At 35.8% G+C, this 19465-nt stretch overlaps 2 protein-coding genes across 5 annotated transcripts in view; one reads left to right on the top strand and one right to left on the bottom strand.

Annotated features, from left to right (window-relative positions):
• Positions 1-1117: 1117 nt before the first annotated feature.
• NAP1L3 (nucleosome assembly protein 1 like 3) lies at positions 1118-3347 on the bottom strand. The gene has a single exon (XM_067722597.1). The coding sequence runs from the start codon at positions 2982-2984 to the stop codon at positions 1542-1544; it is 1443 nt and encodes a 480-aa protein (XP_067578698.1). The 5' UTR covers positions 2985-3347; the 3' UTR covers positions 1118-1541.
• A 121-nt stretch (positions 3348-3468) lies between these two features.
• FAM133A (family with sequence similarity 133 member A) overlaps positions 3469-19465 on the top strand; it is a 54414-nt gene continuing 38417 nt past the window's right edge. For 2 of the 4 annotated variants that reach the window (XM_067722965.1, XM_067722962.1), the window contains exons 1-2: positions 3469-3560; positions 4354-4423. The gene's annotated coding sequence lies outside the window, so the exon portion shown is untranslated. Of the gene's footprint in view, positions 3561-3596; positions 3713-3866; positions 3942-4353; positions 4424-19465 lie in introns of those variants that run through there. The other 2 variants (XM_067722963.1, XM_067722964.1) reach the window with 2 other exon arrangements.

Raw genomic sequence — 19465 nt, 5'->3', positions numbered from 1 at the left:
CCTCCTCACAATAAATTCAAACCAAAATCTCTGGATCAAATTACTCTGTAACCAACCACATGGTGCAGAATTGGTGAAAGCATAATGTCACCTATAAGGAAAAATAAACCACATAGGGGAATGAGACCTCTTCCCAAGTCACGGTGGAAGGTGGGCCTGGGTCACTTACCCAACCTACTCCTGGAAGTGAAGACAACAACTAATATGGATGTCCTTTCTGGGTGAGGCACTCCTGCCTATCTCCCCTCTTCTCCATCCCTACCTCCTCCCATCCTTTCCACTCCCCACCCTCCTCCCTTCCCTCCTCCCCTCTCCCTTCCTTCTCTCCCCTTTCCTTTCCTCCTCCCTCCCACCCTCTTCTCCTTCCACCCCCCTCCTCACTCTGGTACCCTCCCTCTCCCTTCTCCCTCCCCACTTTCTCTACTTCAACACTCCTCCCCATTCCTTCCTCCTCTTCTCTTCCTCTCTCCCCTATCTTAGTCCTTCTCCCCTGTCCCATTTCTCTCCAATCACTGGGATGTGTACCCACCAAAAAGAGCTAAGATCTGTGAAATGTATCAGAATGTTAATTATATTGATAATTATATATTTTTAAATGTTCCTTTTCCTAAGGATTCTCTACTTTTTCTATAATAAGCACCATATTTTTTATAATGAGGCAAAAATGGTAGATTTTTATAGCACGATACATTTTGACATTTATTTATTTTAGATTGTAATAGAAGAACATGAAAAAAATACCAATGATGTAAAGTGATCATTTCCAGTGAAAGGCAAAGTAGAACATATTACAAAGAAAATGTGGTTAGTACCTTTAGTTTACAGTTACACAGGATAAGATGAGCAAACTTTTTAAAAATGCTATGTTATATTAACACCTCAGTGGTAAACAATAACTTCATTATGCTTAAATTTATAAACCACTATGGCACATTAACAAGCTCACAGTCATATCATATATGGTCTTGATGGACATTATTAAATGTATGCTAATTTTTTTCAAGGGGTCAAATTTCACAATGCACTGTTTTAGTTAGTATAATACTGTATTTCTATAGCAAAGTAATGAAGGCACAGCTAGTACAAGCAGATTTAAACCCTTAGTCTTCTGGGCTGGAAAAAGAAAAAAAAATATTTGCATTGATGCTTCAGGAACTTTTTTTTTCAAGCAAATATTTGTCTCAGTTAAACAATTCTGACAGTTTTCACAGCTACATTCTAATAGGAATATGACAAAAGGACTTCACAAAAATCAAAACTTTGTAGCACCAAACTAACATGCTTTAGATAATTGACAACAGTTTACATATTTTGAAGAATATTACACTACAACAGGCTAGATAGAATAAACTGATACTTAGACACTTTAAGACAATATTTTAGGCTACCAGGAAAGTACGAAAACTCAAGACTGTTAGGAATACTAGTGCTGAGGTTACAGGGCAGGTTTTTTTTTTTTTTTTTCCCCAAGACTATATAAACCTACTTCACTTCTGCTTGAAATTTGAGATTCTTGAAAATTCTTTCATGCAGCCTTTTTTTTATTTTCGATATTTCCTGTTTCTACAATCTTTACCAACATCATAGGTACCATTGACTTCTCCTGTATAGTAATAGATTGATTTCAGGATGACATTATCATGTAAAATTTGACCAATTTCAAAGTCCTCATCAAGGATAGCATCTTCTCGTGGTTCAAGCTTTCCAACTGTAGGAATCTCAGGAGGGCTAAAGAAATTGAAGAATGATGCATTAGGAACCACTCTTGGCTGGGTTTCAACTTCTCCAGTAGCAGTTGTGCGACTCCGGGTGGTTGTCACTGTAACATCCTTTGCTCTTCTCCAATCTATCTTACAGCCTTTGCAATCTTGGATTTCCCAGCCCCAAGAGAAGAAGGGATCGTTGTGATCTGGCTTTGACTTTATTATATATGTCTTGGTCAGCACCTCATTTTTGAAGTATGGATTGGGTAGAAAGCAAAATTCAAATGTGTAACTTATAGGCCGGCCAGGTTTTGAGAACTTCAGGCTAACATCGGACAGGAACTTCAGAATGGGCTCATCATACTTCTGAATCATGGGCCCCAGCTTGTCAACATTCTTTAAGACAGTCAGCCAATAGTCGGGAATGCCTTTAGGATCTTCTCTTTTAGGCTTTCCCTTGCGAGCTCTTTTAAGAACTCTTTCCTTAGGCCTGACCTCAGGAACTCTTTTAGGAGCCTCTTTTCCTGGAGCCCTTGCCTTAGCCTCTGTTACTTTAGGCTGCTCTTTATCTTCTGCCTTTGCCTGGGGGGATTCTTTCGGATCTTCTTTTACTTCAGTCTTGGCCTCCAGAGCATCTTTAGACTCTTCTTCTTCTTCAGCCTTTGCCTCGGGATTTTCTTTCGGAGCTGCATTTTCTTCAGCCTTGACCTCAGGTTTTGTTTTCGGGTCATCCTCTTCTTCCTCACCCTCTAAGGCAGGCATCTCACTAGGGCCTTCTTCCTGCACCTCCTCATCACTGCTGAACACCTCATCCTCCGAATTCCATTCACATTCTTCTTTCGTAGGCTCATATTCTGCATTGATGATTCGAAATCGCCGATCATACAGAGGCCTATTGAGTTCGGCATATTTTCGTTCGAGATCGTGAATTGCCTTTAAGAACAGGGCGTCTACCTTGTCACATTCATCTTGAATATTTCTGAGCGCCTGCACACGATTTCTAACTGCCCGAGGCAGCTGATCCACGAAACTTCTACCCGACGGAGCACGCCGCGCACTTCTGGAAGGCCCAGGTACCCTCTTCTTTCTATAGAAGCGGCTGCAGCTACTGCTGCTGCTGCTGCTGCCACTACTACCGCTGCTGCTGCTGCAACTAGTGCTGCTGCTAGAGCTGCTGCTGTCAGATTCTTCCCCAGAATCGCTAGACGAGCTAGCCACCATCTCTTCATCCACCCCCTGGGCGGCAGGTTCCAAGACCCTGTTAGGATCCGCTTCTGCCATTTTGCAAGCCTGCACACCTCTTAGGGTGGTGACTACCGCGCGCCCACAGATGGGCAGAAAATGACTCACGGATGCTTGGGTGGCGGCGGCGGAGGCTCTGGCTGAGGTGTTGGCAGCGGTGAAGGCAGCAGGAGCGCGGGGCGGGGCGCGGCTGGGCCGAGGAGATCGCAACGGAGGTGGCAGCAGCAGCGGAGACCTGGACGAGAGCGGCGAAGGCAAGGCCTCTCTCAGCTACAGCTGCAGCGGACTGAGGGGTGCCGCAGCCGAATGGCGCAGTGCAAGACCCCGAGATCTCTTCACTGCTTACATCTCAAGCCCCCTCCCCTCGCAGTCAGACCTCCAGTTCATTTAGTTCCCAGTGTGCCCTCAGCTCGCACCTCATTTGCTGGGCAAGCTTGATTGACAACCTCTCAGCCCAATGAGTGACCAAACGCACCTCCCCCTCCAGGCTCCGCCCTCCTTCCCAGACGCTCCTTGGTTGCTGAGGCAGACGCCCCTGGAAGACGTTTTTTCCCCCCCTCAAAATTCTATCTTTATAGTTTTATAATTACAAAAAAAAAAAAGCTTAGATATGAGGTAAAAATACTAGTCATGATTCCTAACAAGGGAAGAGGAATATTCTTCTCCCATCCGCTCATCCTTAATTCCCGCTTGGTTTGTCAGGGGCCTCGTAACAAAAATCTGTTTTTTAAAAAATTGGGTGAAAATGCTCCAAGTGGCATCATTGGGTAGTGTGATTATTGATGATTTTTAAAATTCTTTTTCTTTTATCTAATTGTTCTATGAGCATGTATTTTTACACTGGGGGGAAAAAGGGGGAGTCGTTTATTGGTGAGGGGGGGAGGGGCTAGAAAGCAGGCATATTGCATTCCACGTAGCAGTTTTAATAAGTGCTGTCTGTGATGTTTGGCAAGCCTGGTTTATATCCATCTACAAGGTTTGCGAACCCATGTTGCCGTGAGTCAGTTACACCATTTTTACTATATTTCTCTTTTTAAGCTGGCATATAAGAGACCCCATCCTTGCTGCTGATTTGCCACGTAGTCCTTCTCAATGATTGTAACAACCTTATAGATAAAATAAAAGGGCATTCAAATGTTAAGTAGTATTATTTAAAAGCAGACGATTTGTTCTATACTTTCGTGCAGCAGTTTTCAATTCCACGAATAGCAGGACGGGAGGGGGAATCTGTGCTGATGAAACTGCATCCTCTGTCAGGGTGTTCTTTACATTGTCATCTTCCACCAGTTTCCTTCTAACACTGTAAAATTCTAGCCATACTAAAGTATGATTTACAAGTCCAGTAATATATGAATAAACTTTTGCAAAATGAAGTTTAAAAACAGGTATCTGTTATTTTTATTTACAGGATTCTTTTCTGCAACAGAACAACTCCCTTGGTACAACCAAAAAGACCAGTGTTTACTTTTCATTAAAAGGTAAGGAACATATTTAGCCCATTTTTATGAATGACAAGAATTACCTATCTGTGTTTGAATAAAAATTCACAAGATATAGTCTTTTAAAGACTTAATTGGAAGATATCTTAGTAGTTCTATGGAAGCGGAAAACTCCACAGAGGTGATTTGGAATGCTAATGTAGAAAATAACCTAATTAATCACATTCACTTTCTAAACCTGCTCATAGAATACAAGTAGCAAATTAAAATATAAAATATGATGAATTATTCATTTCAAGTGAGGAAAATATTAAAGTTAGATTAACCCTTATGTTACCTTTTTATTATAGGATTTGTGCTTAGTCATTTAGTCATATTTTTTAAAAGTTAGGAAACACTTTTATTTTCTATTCTGTAAATGAATTTACTTTTATTGTTTATTCCTGGTTGTCAAAGTATGTAAGCATTGTAAGGAAAAATACAATATAGAAAATTCCAATGATAATAAAAACACAATCTTAATCATTTGTTAACCATTGTTAGCATTTTGATGCATTTCCTTCCAGAATTTTCTTTGTACATATTCACACCTGCCTGTTTATATATGCTGTTTTATCTATGTGACATCGTATTCTCTTGTAATCTGCTCATTTATCAATTAATTGTGACTATACTTTCACAGTAAATGATCAACATCTTATTTTTAAATAGATGCATATTCCATGGAAATATTTGCCTTAATTTATTTAACCAGATTCCTATTGTAGGGCAGCTACTTCCCAAACCATCTCTCCACTAACATTCATATTTTCTCCTGTTATAAAAAAGTTACCCCTGTATACCTACTATATGCACTTGTAAAAATTAGTCATATGATGAATTCCTAGAAATGGGAGTGCTGGAATAAGTTGCATGCTTATTTTACTCTTTGATACATATTGCCAAACTTCTCTCCAGAAAAAAATTATCACAATTTACAGTCCCACCAACAATGCATGAGTTCATTTATTTAGTCATTCAACTAATATATTTTTGTGCCTGCCATGTGCCAGGCACATGTGGTAGAGGATGATGATATAATGCTGAATATAACTTACTGGGTGCATATCCTTTCATTTTATAATTTTAATTAAAACATATACTATGGAAACAATGATTTAAATCAATGAAGTTATGCTGTAAATATTGTTCTACAGATTATTATTTTCCTTTAAAATGATGGATGTATTTTGGTAATGAATGCACTTATATTTTATAGTACCTTAATGGTTTCATATACATGTTAAACTTTGTACCAACAATAATTAGTATTTTGGAGTTAGCAATGAGTTAGGGATTGAGACTTTTTTAATGTATTTTTATTAGCTAGTTAATTTTCTTAGTACCACTTATTTGATAATCTTTCTGTCTCACACTTATTTGAAATACCACCTTTACTGTATTAACTAAATTGTTTGATTCTGTTTCTGAGTTCTGATTTCTGATGCATTGTCCATAATTTATCTGCAAATAACTGAGGCAGTTTTTTAACAACTTTATCTTTTCTGAAAATAATATAGGTTGAAAAAAGTCAGTACATTGAAATCCAAATAAGAAATTTAAAATAACTCAAAATACACTGAGATAATCGCTATTCACATTTTAATAAACATCTCCAAATTAATTTCTTATTATTATGCATTTCTATTTCTTAGATTAGTGGTAAGATTGAATGTCTTTTCATATGTTTATTGTCCACTTGGGAATTGCTTATTCATATCCTTTGCTTGTTTTTCTACTGAATTGAAAAAGGAACTAATCAGTGGTGAAATCCTAAGGGTAAAATAATTTTGACCTTGATTTAAGACAACTGTGACTCCTTTAGAAAATAGCTCTCTTCTGATTTATGATATTGGACAAATGTGACTCAACTACAACTTTCATTCTAAAATTATCTACGTGGAGGCTTGTTTAGATGCTTTTCAAGAATTAATACTTAATCATTCACACCGATACAGAAAAGTTTGGAATGGAACAGGGAGAATAAAAAGAGAAAAAAAGCTTGTAAAAAAACCTCATACAAAGATAATATATTAATGAGCTATCCTGATTTTTGATTGGAAGTCTGTTGTCCCAAGCCATAGATTTTAGGTACCTTTTTCTAACAACAGTCTACTTTTGATGTGTATACAATACTTTAGGTATCTCATAACACACTTTTATTTTTGTAGCTTTTTTGGTCTGTTAGTTAACTTAATTTTATAATGGCAGGTCCCTAAAAGAAAATAAATTTTATGTTCATATAATGAATATAATTTATGTATAATGCCATATTTTTTCTATTTTTATAAGTGTGCAAGCATATAATATGCTATTTTTCTTAATAAGGCTATCTATAAATTACTTGCATAGTAATATGATCTCTGTTCCATTATTTTATAATATTCTTTTTGGAGGGTTAAATGTTCATAGTTCTACATGAGATGATGCTTAACACAGAATCTATTGGTATATTCCAAGCTGAACATGGCTCTTGGACATCTGTTTACACCTTACCTGTTATGAACATGTACACAATCCCACCCACCACCCCTGCCACACAAACACACATACATAATACACAATGAAAACTGCTGTAGCATTATCTTTTGTTGTAGATGTTTAAGAAGCCAAGCATTGCAAATTCATTTATTTTTGGACTTATTGTTTGTTGTTCTTTTTTTTTTTTTTTGGTTCATCTAGATAGATTTTATCTAAATAAACAAGTTAATTCTTTTTTAAAACAATTTTATTGAAGTACAGTTGACCCTTGAACAACAGGTTTGAACTGCATGGACCCACTTATACACAATTTTTTTTCAGTAAATACTACAGTACCACACAAGCTGCAGTTACTTGAATCCCTGAATGCAAAACCGTGGATACTGTGGCAGGCTATAAAGTTATACACAAGATTTTTGACTGTGCAGAGGATGGGTGCCCCTAACCCCCGAGTTGTTCAAGGGTCAACTGTGCAATAGATATAATCGTACATAAAGTGTACAATTTGCTAAGTTTTGATAAATCTATACAAGCTGCAGTTACTTGAATCCCTGAATGCAAAACCGTGGATACTGTGGCAGGCTATAAATTTATACACAAGATTTTCTACTGTGCAGAGGATGGGTGCCCCTAACCCCCGAGTTGTTCAAGGGTCAACTGTGCAATAAATATAATCGTACATAAAGTGTACAATTTGCTAAGTTTTGATAAATCTATACACCTGTGAAATCATCACCACAGTCAATATAATGAACATTTTTGTCACCCCCAAATGTTTCATCATGCCCTACTCCGTCCCTAGGCAACCACTGATCATCTCTCTGTTTCTATAGATTGGCTTGCATTTCTAGAATGTTATATAAATGGAGTCATGCAATATATCCCTCTTTTTGCTTATCTTCTTTCACTTAGCATAATTATTTTTATATTTTTCCGTATCGTTATGTGCATAACGAGTCATTTTCCTATTGTGTTACTGAGTAGTTACACATTGCTTGGATATATCACAATTTGTTGATGGACATTTGAGTTTTGGGCTATTATGTATAAAGCTGCTATGTTCATTTGTGTATGTCTTTGTATGGACATATAGTTTCATTTCCTTTAGAAAGATACTTAGATGTGGAATGACTGGATCACATGGTATGTGTATGTTTAGCTTTTAAGAAATTAGCTATTTTCCAAAGTGATTGTACAATTTTGCATTCCCACTAGGAGTGCCAACACTTGGTATGGTCAGTCTTTTAAAATTTAACCATTCTAATAGGTATGTAAGAGTATCTCATTGTGGTTTTACTTTGCATTTCCCTAATGACTAATGATGTTGAACATCTTTTTGTGTACTGATTTACCATCTACTTATCTTCTTTGTAGAAGTATCTATTCATATTTTACCCATTTTTCTATTAGGTTGTTGTCTTACTATTGAGTTTTGAGAATTCATTTTCTACTCTGGATACAAGTCCTTTATCAAGTATAAGCTCTGCAAATATTTTCTCCCAATCCATGATTTTTTTTCATCCTCTTAAAAAAACAGGAAAAACTGAAAAAGTGCCTTTCACAGTTTTTCAAAGAGCAAAAATTTGTAATTTTGATAGAGTCCAATATATCATCTTTTTTTATTTTATGAGCCATGCTTTTTTTTTGAACATCTTTATCGGAGTATAATTGCTTTATAATGTTGTGTTACTTTCTGCTGTATAACAAAGTGAATCAGCTATATGTATTTATGTATCCCCATATCCCCTCCCTCTTGCATCTCCCTCCCACCCTCCCTAACCGACCCCTCTAGGTGGTCACAAAGCACTGAGCTGATCTCCCTGTGTGACACGGCTGCTTCCCACTATCTATTTTACATTTGGTAGTGTATATATGTCATTGCTACTCTCTCACTTCATCCCAGCTTGCCCTTCCCCCTCCCCGTGTCCTCAAGTCCATTCTCTACGTCTGCGTCTGCATTCCTGTCCTGCCCCTAGGTTCCCATGCTTTTGGTATCACCTTTGCCTGGCCCAAGGTCACAAGGATATTCTTCTATCTTTTTTTAAAGTTTTATACTTTTAGGTTTTATATTTCAATCTGATCTATTTTTGTATGTGGTAGAAGATGTGGATTTAATTTTTTTTTCTTTTTTGCAAATGTGTAACCAACTGTTCCAGCATCATTTATTACAAAAGCTCCTTTCTCTACTGAGCTACTTTTGCACCTTTATCAAAAATTTGTTGTCCATATATGTGTGGGTGTGTGTTGTACTCTCTGTTCTGTTCACTTGTGTACTGATTTTAATCACCTATTTGGTAAATATTTGTTAGGTCTATTTGAGAGGAAAATAGAACCAAATTGTAGGATAACAGAATTTCATTGCAGTGGAGACAGTTATAGAAGGTGGATCTTCATCCTTGGCCTTTCATTTCTGCTCTCAGAAGAGAGAGAAAGAGGCAAATAACAACAGTAATAACCTAGAAAACCAATCAACACAAGAAACATCAAATGCTCTTCTAGTTTCTGGAGTTGCCAGTGTGTAGCTGTCTATAATCCAGCCACAGGAATGGTAGATAGCATTATTCAGGAGTACAAATAATGCCTCTGTTTTTCTCGCCTTGGTTAGGAGAGACCTCTTTGGTAAAATTAAATAGACAGCTTTTTCAAGCTGTTAATAAATTGTGGTTTAAAAAGGAATAGTAATAAAAATTGGTTAGTATTTCACACTACTGTTTTTCAAATCAAAATTATATCATTCCATACTCATTCCTAAAATAAGGGTACACACAAATGAATAGAATATGGTATGTAGCTATAACATTTTATTTTTTTATTTTTAAGAAACTTGATTTAATAAACATATCAAACTTTGTACCAATGAACATGCATAACCTTTTTTGACACAAATGGAATATTCCCCCATAACATTTGATTTTTAAAAGGAAATATTTGTGAATTACATTTCTGGCATTATAACCTTAACTGCATGGAATTTAAGAGAACAGTTACAATTAATGCAATAGCAGAAAAGGAAAATTAGTTACTAATTTGGATATTTATTCTAATGCTAGTTTTCAACTTAAAAATAGCATACATTGTTCAAAAATGTAAATCCACATCACAGAGAAACACTTTTATAAGGACACTCAAGAATCTTTTGCCCACAGTACTCATTTGAAGAATTCTCACATAAAAACTTAAATAAAGCAAACCTTTTTAATTGCAAGTTTGGAAGCATTTTATTTCATTCGACTAAAAAGGGAGGAAAAATTCAAAGGATTTGAATGGTGAGCAATGTCCATGCATGTATGTATAACTACCATAACTATTTCTAAATTTTGTATTATATTTGGACAATGTAGAACAAGCCCAAATGATATTTTCTGCCATTTTTCATCCAGAATACCCAAATATATTTAATTAATTTGATTAAGTGCGTCCACTGAGAAAAAGTAAGTCTTATGGAATTGCAAATATTCCTGCTGGTGGGAACAAATACCTATTCCACAGCTCTTCAGAGATGATGGTCATTTTTGTATCAAACAACATACACATAATTTTAAAAACCCTTTCTTAGAGTTTAAAAGAGTAGAATCTCAATAATAATCAAGTTTCAGCATTTGATGTACTTAGTGAGACTTTATGACCTAAGTGATTTTATTACAGGTTCTGGAGTCAGAATTGCTGGGCTTGAATCCTGATTTTTCCTCTTACTGGTTGTATTAGATATTGGGCAAGCTAACTCACTTTTATTACCTCTATTCTTCCTCTCTAAATTGGGGCTATGGACTTTCCTGGTAGCATAGTGGTTAAGAATCTGCCTGCCAATTCAGGGGACACAGGTTTGATCCCTGGTCCGAGGAGATCCCACATGCTGTGGAGCATCTAAGCCCGTGTGCCACAACTACTGAGCCTGTGCTCTAGAGCCCGTGAGCCATAACTACTGAGCCTGTGCACCACAACTACTGAGGCCCGCATGCCCTAGAGCCCTGCAGCAACTGAATCCATGGGCTGCAACTACTGAAGCCATGCGCTCTATGGCCCGTGTGCTGCAACTACTGAGCAACTGGTGAAGCCCAAACACCTACAGCCCGTGCTCTACAAGGAGAAGCCACTGCAATGAAGAGCCTATGCACCACAACGAAAAGTAGGCCCTGCTCGCCACAACTAGGGGTAGCCCGCATACAGCAGTGAAGACCCAATGCAGCCAAAAATAAAAATTAAAAATAAATTAATTAAAAATTAATTTTAAATAAATAAATAAAATAAAATGGGGCTAAAATGGCACATAGACCTCAAATTCAACATTGTTTACTATTTTTCGTAATATTATTGATCAAGATTATGTGTAAAGGAACCTTTCTTATTATATAGTCTCAAGCCACTCATAGCATTTCTTTGTGACTATAATGTGAATTCTATTTTGGAAGCAGCATGGGACTCTACAAATAGAGATTTCCAACTCAGATATGCATGAGGGTGGAAATTTCATGGATGTTGGCAACTCCTTGATATTAATAATAATATTAGGTCCTGATAGTTCTAAAGTCAAATAACCACTCATCCTGCTTGGCATTGTCTGCCTACAGAATGTCTCCTGTTATTTCAAAGAAAAAAAATCAACACAATTTTAAATAAAATTCAAACCAAGTATTGTTTTAGTGTTTTACAGCACACACAGCCCCCTTTCTTTCTTGAGAACTTTCAAACTTCCTGATAGTCCTAAATTATACATCTTCATTATCTAAACCTCAAACTCATATCTCATGTTTATTTTTGATACCTTTTATTTTTTATTCCATTATAAAGGTTAAGAGTATAAAATTTGCATACAATTAATTACATACATCTTAAAATATAATAACTCCCAATGTGTTAAATAATGATTTCTGTCCTTGATATTAATAACATATTTTTTTAACTTTTTATGTGTTGGTTAATTGTAGAGTACTGTGTACTGTGACTTAATTTTAAATACCCACCTAATACCTTAGATTTTCCTGTCTCAGTTCTATTGCTTAGCGTATTGGTGTCAAGCCTAACTAACAACTGGTGAAAATATTGTCCTTGTTGGAGGTGGAAGGGATTTTAGAAATGATCTAGTCCAATCTCCTTATACAGACTGGGAAAACTGAGGCCTTCCTTATTAGAGGGACATTCTAGGACTTTCCATGTATTTGTCACTACAAACAATTCTGCAGTTAACACACTTTTACGTATATTATTATGTATGCAAAAAGTCGTTTTCACAAATGTTAATGTTTTTGGTTTAGGGGCAAATTAAGGAGTAAATAAAGATTGTTCAGGTCCTCTAATAATGGATGATTACCCTAAGCATAAGCATTGTGTAGTAAGTATACATAGTTGTCACTGAATAATAATAACTTTATTTATCACTTTCGTGTATCAGACACTGGACTAAGTGCTTTATTTTTAGTATTTTAATGAACCCATTGAGGGGTTCATTATCATCCTTATACTATCCTTGTATGACAACTTCATCTCATCCTTAGTATTATATCCTCAATGAGGATACCGAGACTAAGTGAATAACTTGTCCAAGGTCACACAATTTATAATCAAAAAAGCCCAGATGTGAAACCAGATGGTTTGATTCCAGAAGTTGAGTTCTTAACCACTCTACTATACCATCTTTAATGAACAGAAGTGAATGAACTCTTGGACAGAGGTACTAGAACTGGAGTTAAGTGACAGCCCTGGCCACTTTTCCATTCCTCATGGTATTAACACCTATAGGGGCATCAGTACTCAAGTTCCTCTGACTTACAAGAGACTTAGCTTGAACTGGCAAGGTATACTAGAACAAGCTAGTTTAATGAAAAAGATGGTTTTCATTAAATTTAACATGCCTAATGACTTTATTTGGTTAACAGCCAAATACTGGGAGGTCAGAGCTTAAAGTAAATGCCAATGTATTCAATCCACAGTTAAATGAAAAATATCCTAGGAATTTTTCCATTTAGTATCCCCAGCAGCAAAGGAACCTGTACTTCGAGGAGCCTGAAGATATGATCTGAAGCTACCCATTGAAAGCAGGAAACTCCCTTGAAATCTATACATTTTATCTGTACGTTTCCTTTCAATATTTGACTTGTGTTCCATAATTTATTGACATAGTTTTTATATAAGATTCCTGGTCCCTGAGTAAAACTGACACCCAGGATGATGCACTATGATGATCCGCTCCATTTTCCTGTGTTTCAGGCAACAGCACAGGCTCTGGGGTCAGACTGCCTGGATTTAAATCCTTCCACTTACTGTCTGTATAACCCTAGACAAGTCACACATCTCCAACTCTCAGTTTTCTTTTAAAAAGAGGATGATGATGGGAATAGCCCTATTGGGTTGTTACATAAGCATTAAGGGGCTAATCTGTGTAAATTTTTTATTCATATGCATAAAGGTTCTATAAGTGCTGTCTGTTATTATACCATTCACAAGGCTGCATAGGGATTCCTATCCCAGTTAAGTAAGTATGATCCAGGGCCAAGGCTAATAAGTTTAATCAGCTTGAGTTGCTCTGTTTTATATGCGAACCATACCTTTCAACTTAGAAGATAAGTTAAATTTGCCTTGTGACCCAAAGTCACGTTTTGTTGTTAAAGTGAGAACTAATATCCTTGGTTTATTGTCCACTGTGGCAGGCTTTTCAGTTAAATTACATGCTTATCATGTAGTAAAGACTAATGCTTCAGCAAATCTAGTTAGTATTAATACTTTCCAGGTGAAGATAGCTAACTTCACTCTTCTGTAACTCATCAATGAAAGAGAAGAGGCGAGGAAATGACATCATGACTAACTACAGTCGAGTAAATGAACAGGATGGCTAATGAACTCATTGTTTTAGTTATCAAAAAATCTATTTAATACAGAGAAAGAAACAAAAAATGCAACCATAAACTCTCCAGATTCATAACTGTGTTTTAGTGACTCTTTTAAAACAGTTGTAACCAAAATTTCAAAATTATGATATTGACCAGTTTTGTCTGTCTTGTTTTATAACCAATGTCTTTCTGTCTAAAAGACTAATTAAGCGTTGTTTGTTTAGAAGTAACCAAATGCTCTAATTAACACAATTTCATTATCTGTCATTGTGAGAATGTGTCTAGCCTTCTTTGGAAGAAAGGTTAAAAATGGCAGAGACAGAATTACATGAATTATTAGACTACATGACCAATTTGCTTACAGTGCTCTCCATGCTGCTCCTTAGCTTCTAATATATGCTATACATAGTGTTTTGAAAAGTCTTCCTGAAAATACTTATCCTATCCCTGTTCTAATCCCAAAGTTTTGGTGATACTCCACTGTCTGGAATCAGATCTGTGCATATAAACATAAGCTGTATCTGGTGACCTTGGGCAAATTTTTCAACTCCCTTTGCCCCAGTATCCTCATCTGTGAAACGAGGGTACCTTCCTCATAGAACCATGGTGAGCTTTAAATAACATAATACATGTAAAAATGCTTTGAACACGGTTAGTGCTCTATCAGTGAATTCTAACTTCCTTACTAAACTTATGTTTTCTAGGAATGCTTGCCCAGTGGGATGTAGTTCTTCAACTCTTCATTTATTTCAGGGCTTATTTACTGAAGCTACATTAAAGTTTTGTATACTTCTTGATAAACATTATAACAGAACCACATAGCCACATTTCTTTTACAAACACACGTTCTTTCCCCAAGTATATTTTAAACTTCCCTAGGACGGGGACTGAGATATTTTCTTGTATGTAACTCTCCATCCTCACACAGAGTATTGCTCTGCACAAGAACAAACTTAGTACTAAAAAACCAACTTCTTGGGCTTCCCTGGTGGCGCAGTGGCTGGGAGTCCACCTGCCGATGCAGGGGACACGGGTTCGTGCCCCGGTCCGGGAAGATCCCACATGCCGCGGAGCGGCTGGGCCCGTGAGCCATGGCCGCTGAGCCTGCGCATCCGGAGCCTGTGCTCCGCAATGGGAGAGGCCACAACAGTGAGAGGCCCGTGTACTGCAAAAAAAAAATAATAAAAAATAAAAAAAAAAAACCAACTTCTTAAACTAATGAACTGGATTCCTGAGAGCAGGAGTGTTTTTACTTGCTGCTGAAGTAAAAAACATTTTTAACCTTTAATTACATCCTACTTTTATTTAACAATTTGTCCCATCTCCTAAATATGCCAGATTTACTGGTGCATACCTGCCATGCAGGAAATTACATTAGTACATTTTCAGTATTTAAAAAATTAGTTTTTAGCAACCAACTTCTAAATAAGAGCACCTCACATACTTTATTAATAGCTAGGAGACTATGCAGAGTGTTTAGAAGAAAAATTCTGGAATTTAATGAGGATCTATAATATTAAATTAAAATGCCTCTTAACCCTCTGTTTCATTAGTATTTTGTTTCATAAGACAAGATTTATAGAAAATAATTATCTGAAAGTTTCTTTACAAATAATCGGCATTTAAAGGAAAATATATATCAAAATATCAGGGCATCTCCTTTTAATAAATTGTACTCTGGATATCATAAAAATAGCCACAAATTAAGTTTCAGCTAAGTAAGATGAATAAGCTCTAGAGATCTGTTGTATAATATCGTACATATAGTCAACAATAATGTATTGTACACTTAAAATTTGTTAAGAGGATAGATCTCATGTTAAGAGTTCTTATCACAATAAAATAATTTTTTGAAAAGGCTACTCTGAGAAGCAGATATTGTTTGTTACCAGAGCCTTGCTGTTTGAATTAAGCATCTACATGTCACATTGAATTTTCCTTTCTTGTAGCATATTAAGAAACAAATTCCCCAATTTCTTTATTATTTAAAAGGTACTTTTCCTTGGGAAGTCAAGTTTTTTTTTAACACAAAAAGCAGTTATTGAAGCATTTAAATGATTGGGAAAATGCCAGAAAGTAGGGCTTGAGAACACATCTGCCTTGGTAACAGAACAAAAGAGCTGGTTCTCAATATGTGCAAAAGATGCCCACAGTAGAGTGTCAAATGAAAAAACCAATTTGCAAAGCAATATCTGCAGTATGATCTCATCTATGTAAAAAATACATATAAAAAGGTACATATATGGAGTGTGCGTGTGTGTATGTTTTCATACTCATAGAAAAATGTCTGAAAATATACACACCAAACTGATGTAATTAGGTAGAAGAAAAAGCTTTAAACTTTTATTTTCTATTCTGAAGTACTTTTTGAATTTTAAAATAATGAGCATATATTATTTTTGTAACTAAAAAGGAAAAAGTTAAGGCAACAATGAATAACGTTGTTTGCGCAAAGTTTGGGTTGTTGTTTAGTCATGCAAGGTTTATATGGAGAGCTTGAGTACTGTCCCAATTATTGCTTTTGCAAAGTATGAAGTATCTTTTGCTTGAGCAGCACTTATATAGCCTGATCTGTATACATTTCTTTCATTCAAATTGTTTCCTTTCCTCTTATTTCAAAACTCATATTATTTTTCCTATTGACTTGTACAGCCATTTTTAATGGAGAAAATGACTCTTGCTTCTAGAGGCTCAGGTTGCCTGGAAAATGAAGGTCATTAGTAGAATAACCATTCTTCTGAGAAGTTTATTTTTATCTTTGTGGGGAAAACTTAGGCCAATTCTTATAAATAACTATTTGGATTTTGTGATATCCTTTCTTTCCTGTGGTTTTGTGATGGTTTGAAGAAATTTAAAGCCATAAAATATTGCTTGATCATGAAATCACTAGGCAAATTGCATTTTTCTGCAAATGGTGTACATATAATTTAGCTGTAAATGATGTACATTTATAATACGCTTACTAAGAGTTTCTGATTAACTCAGTAAAAGACATAGGCTTACTGGACTGAAATTTGAAATCACTGAACCGAAGTTATTATAAAATAGTAAAAATTAATGGGATGGACATTTCAGAGAGATAGCTATGACAACTGATATTCTAGTTACTGTTCCCGTCTATACTCTCTTGCATTCTAACTGTCATTTCACTATTTCAGACCACTGTCATTTTCCACCTGGATTATTTACCTCATCCTTGTCATCTATCTCCCTACATCAAGCTCTCTTGCTTCCCTTCCAGCCTATATTCTATTGTGAAATTAACCTTTCTAAAATGCCATTTTCATCATATCATACCCTTCTTGAAGATCTACAGTGAATTCTCATTGAAAGGCAGAGTGGTGTAGGGAAAAAAATACCAGTTTCGAAGTCAGACAAACTAGAGTTTGAGTCTTGGTCATGCCATGCAGCCTCTGGTAAGTAATTTTATAGAAATTAGATTCCAGAATCAAACATACCCACATTTGTCACTTGCTAGCTGTCTGGCATTGGGAAGTTACTCACTAACCCACAGTCTCTTTATCAGTGGAATGTGGGAAATAATATATAACTATATCAATTAGGACTTTTCAGTTGCAAGCACCATAAATCAACTCTGGCTATTTTATTCAAAGTTTAATTCATTGGAAAATAACAAGGTATCACAGAATCCATGGAAAGCTGGTGAGTCAGGTCTGGAAACAGGCAGGAACTGAAGTAGCTCTGAATACCTAGGAAGCAGAAAACACAAGGGCCTCATAACCAGAATAGTCTAAACATTATGTTGAGGATGAGATAAACTGAAACTTCAGTCACTTTCAATTTAATTGCTTGCCCCTTAACTACAATAGGGTAAGGCCTCTAGTTACAGTCCCACTGGATTCTTCTCAAAAGAAAATCAGTGCTGTGAGACTGAGGGAATGGATACCCAATATCCAACATACAACAAATGCCCACTATGCATATAAACCACAAATCACATAGTAAATGCTCAGTAAATGACTATTTTAACAGAATAAAGTCTGGACAACTTAATCAGGCCTTCATGGCCATTCAATTTCTGACCTCAATCCACTTTTCTAACTTAATTTTCTCCCAAATCCTCTACATAAACCCTGAATTCTCATCTCTGCCCTTCTCAGTCCATTTTCCCTGCCTGAAATCTTCTCAACCTCTCTCACTTTTTAATATCCAACTTATCTCTTCTAAGGCTCAGTTTAGCTCTTTTTCTGATCCTGGAATCACTGGTTTTGTTTCCTCATTTTTTCTTAATCATGGATTGCTTCTTGACATCCTTTTTGAATGGTAGTCTTGTATTTGCTAACTCTTTATGTGCCCAGCTTGATTATAAACTCCTTCAGAAGAGAGATCATGTATCATATATTTCTTTGCTTCCTTGATGGCACTGAATCCAGTGTTTTACACATAGTAGGCACTCATAAACTTATGATAAACAAATGCAAGAATTGCAAATTATTAATTTAAATCAGCATTCATTTAATGATCACCTTCTGTAGACTCAGCACTGTGTTGATTGTTTTGAAGGTACAGAAAAAAAAAACTATGAAAGTTGCCTTTGATGTAGCTCACAGTCTAATTTAGGAGAGAAAAAAATAAAAGCATGCAGTATCCCAGGAGCAGTTATATTAATAAGTAAAACATATCATGTGAAAATGTTTTATATCAGTATTAAGGGTATGAGAAGATGTAAAAAGCAGGAATAACTAATAGTTATTACAAATGAGAAGGAAAGTTTATTGAGGTGGAAAAGTTAGTTAGCAGGGAGTAGTCTGAAACGTAACTGGATATATGAGGTTAGAACTGGGAAAAAGCTTCACAGTCAGGGCTGGAAATATAGGCTTGTGACTCATTGTTATGTAAGGAGTGTTAGCGTAAATGAAGAAATTATGAAAATATGGTAAGCCTGAGGAAAGCCATGTAGGTGCCATAAAGGAAGTCCACCAAATTATTCCATTTAAAATATCTCTGTGTTTTTTAAAACAGATTTATTGAAATGTAGTATACATACTATAAAATTCACTCTTATTAGTGTATAATTCAATGATTTTAGTAAATTAATAGAATCGTGCAACAATCACTGCAATTCAATTTAAAAATTTTTACATCATCCAAAAATTCTGTGATACTCATTAGCAGTTAATCTCTTCTCCCATGCCCAGGCTTAAGCAAATACTCTTCTGTTTTCTTTCTCTGTGAATTTGCCTTTTCTATACATTTCATATAAATGGAATCATATAATGTGTGGTCCATTGTGTGTAGCTTCTTTCACTGAGTATGTTTTTAAGGTGTATTCATGTTGTAGCATGTATCAATAGCTTGTTCCTTTTAAGTGATTGATAGTATTCCATTGTGTAAATATATCACATTTTGTTCATCCATTTACTAGGTGATGGACATTTGGATTTTTTCCAGTTTTTTCTTATTATGGATAATGCTACTATGAATAGTTACAACATGCCTCTGTGTGGACATATATTTTTGGACATATATCTTTATCTCTTACGGTTAAATTCCTAAAAGTAAAATGGCTATTATATGATAAATTTATGTTTAACTTGTTAAGAAACTGCAAAATATTTTCCAAAGTGTCTGTACCATATTATGTTCCCACTAACAATGCACAGGTGGTCTGCTTTCTCTGCATCCCCAACACTTAGTACCATTTGTATTTTTTATTATAGCCATTCTAGTGGATATGTAGTAGTTTCTAATTGGGATTTTGATTTACATTTCCCTA

This window comes from Pseudorca crassidens, chromosome X, assembly GCF_039906515.1.
Source record: "Pseudorca crassidens isolate mPseCra1 chromosome X, mPseCra1.hap1, whole genome shotgun sequence".
NCBI classification, from domain to species: Eukaryota; Metazoa; Chordata; class Mammalia; order Artiodactyla; family Delphinidae; genus Pseudorca; species Pseudorca crassidens.
Note: the sequence above shows the minus strand (reverse complement) of the source record. Positions and strands in the feature narration are given on the sequence as shown.

What these genes read in the sequence shown, in the direction of transcription:
- NAP1L3 (XM_067722597.1), bottom strand. Translation starts at nt 2,984, where the DNA reads ATGGCAGAAGCGGATCCTAACAGGGTCTTGGAACCTGCCGCCCAGGGG.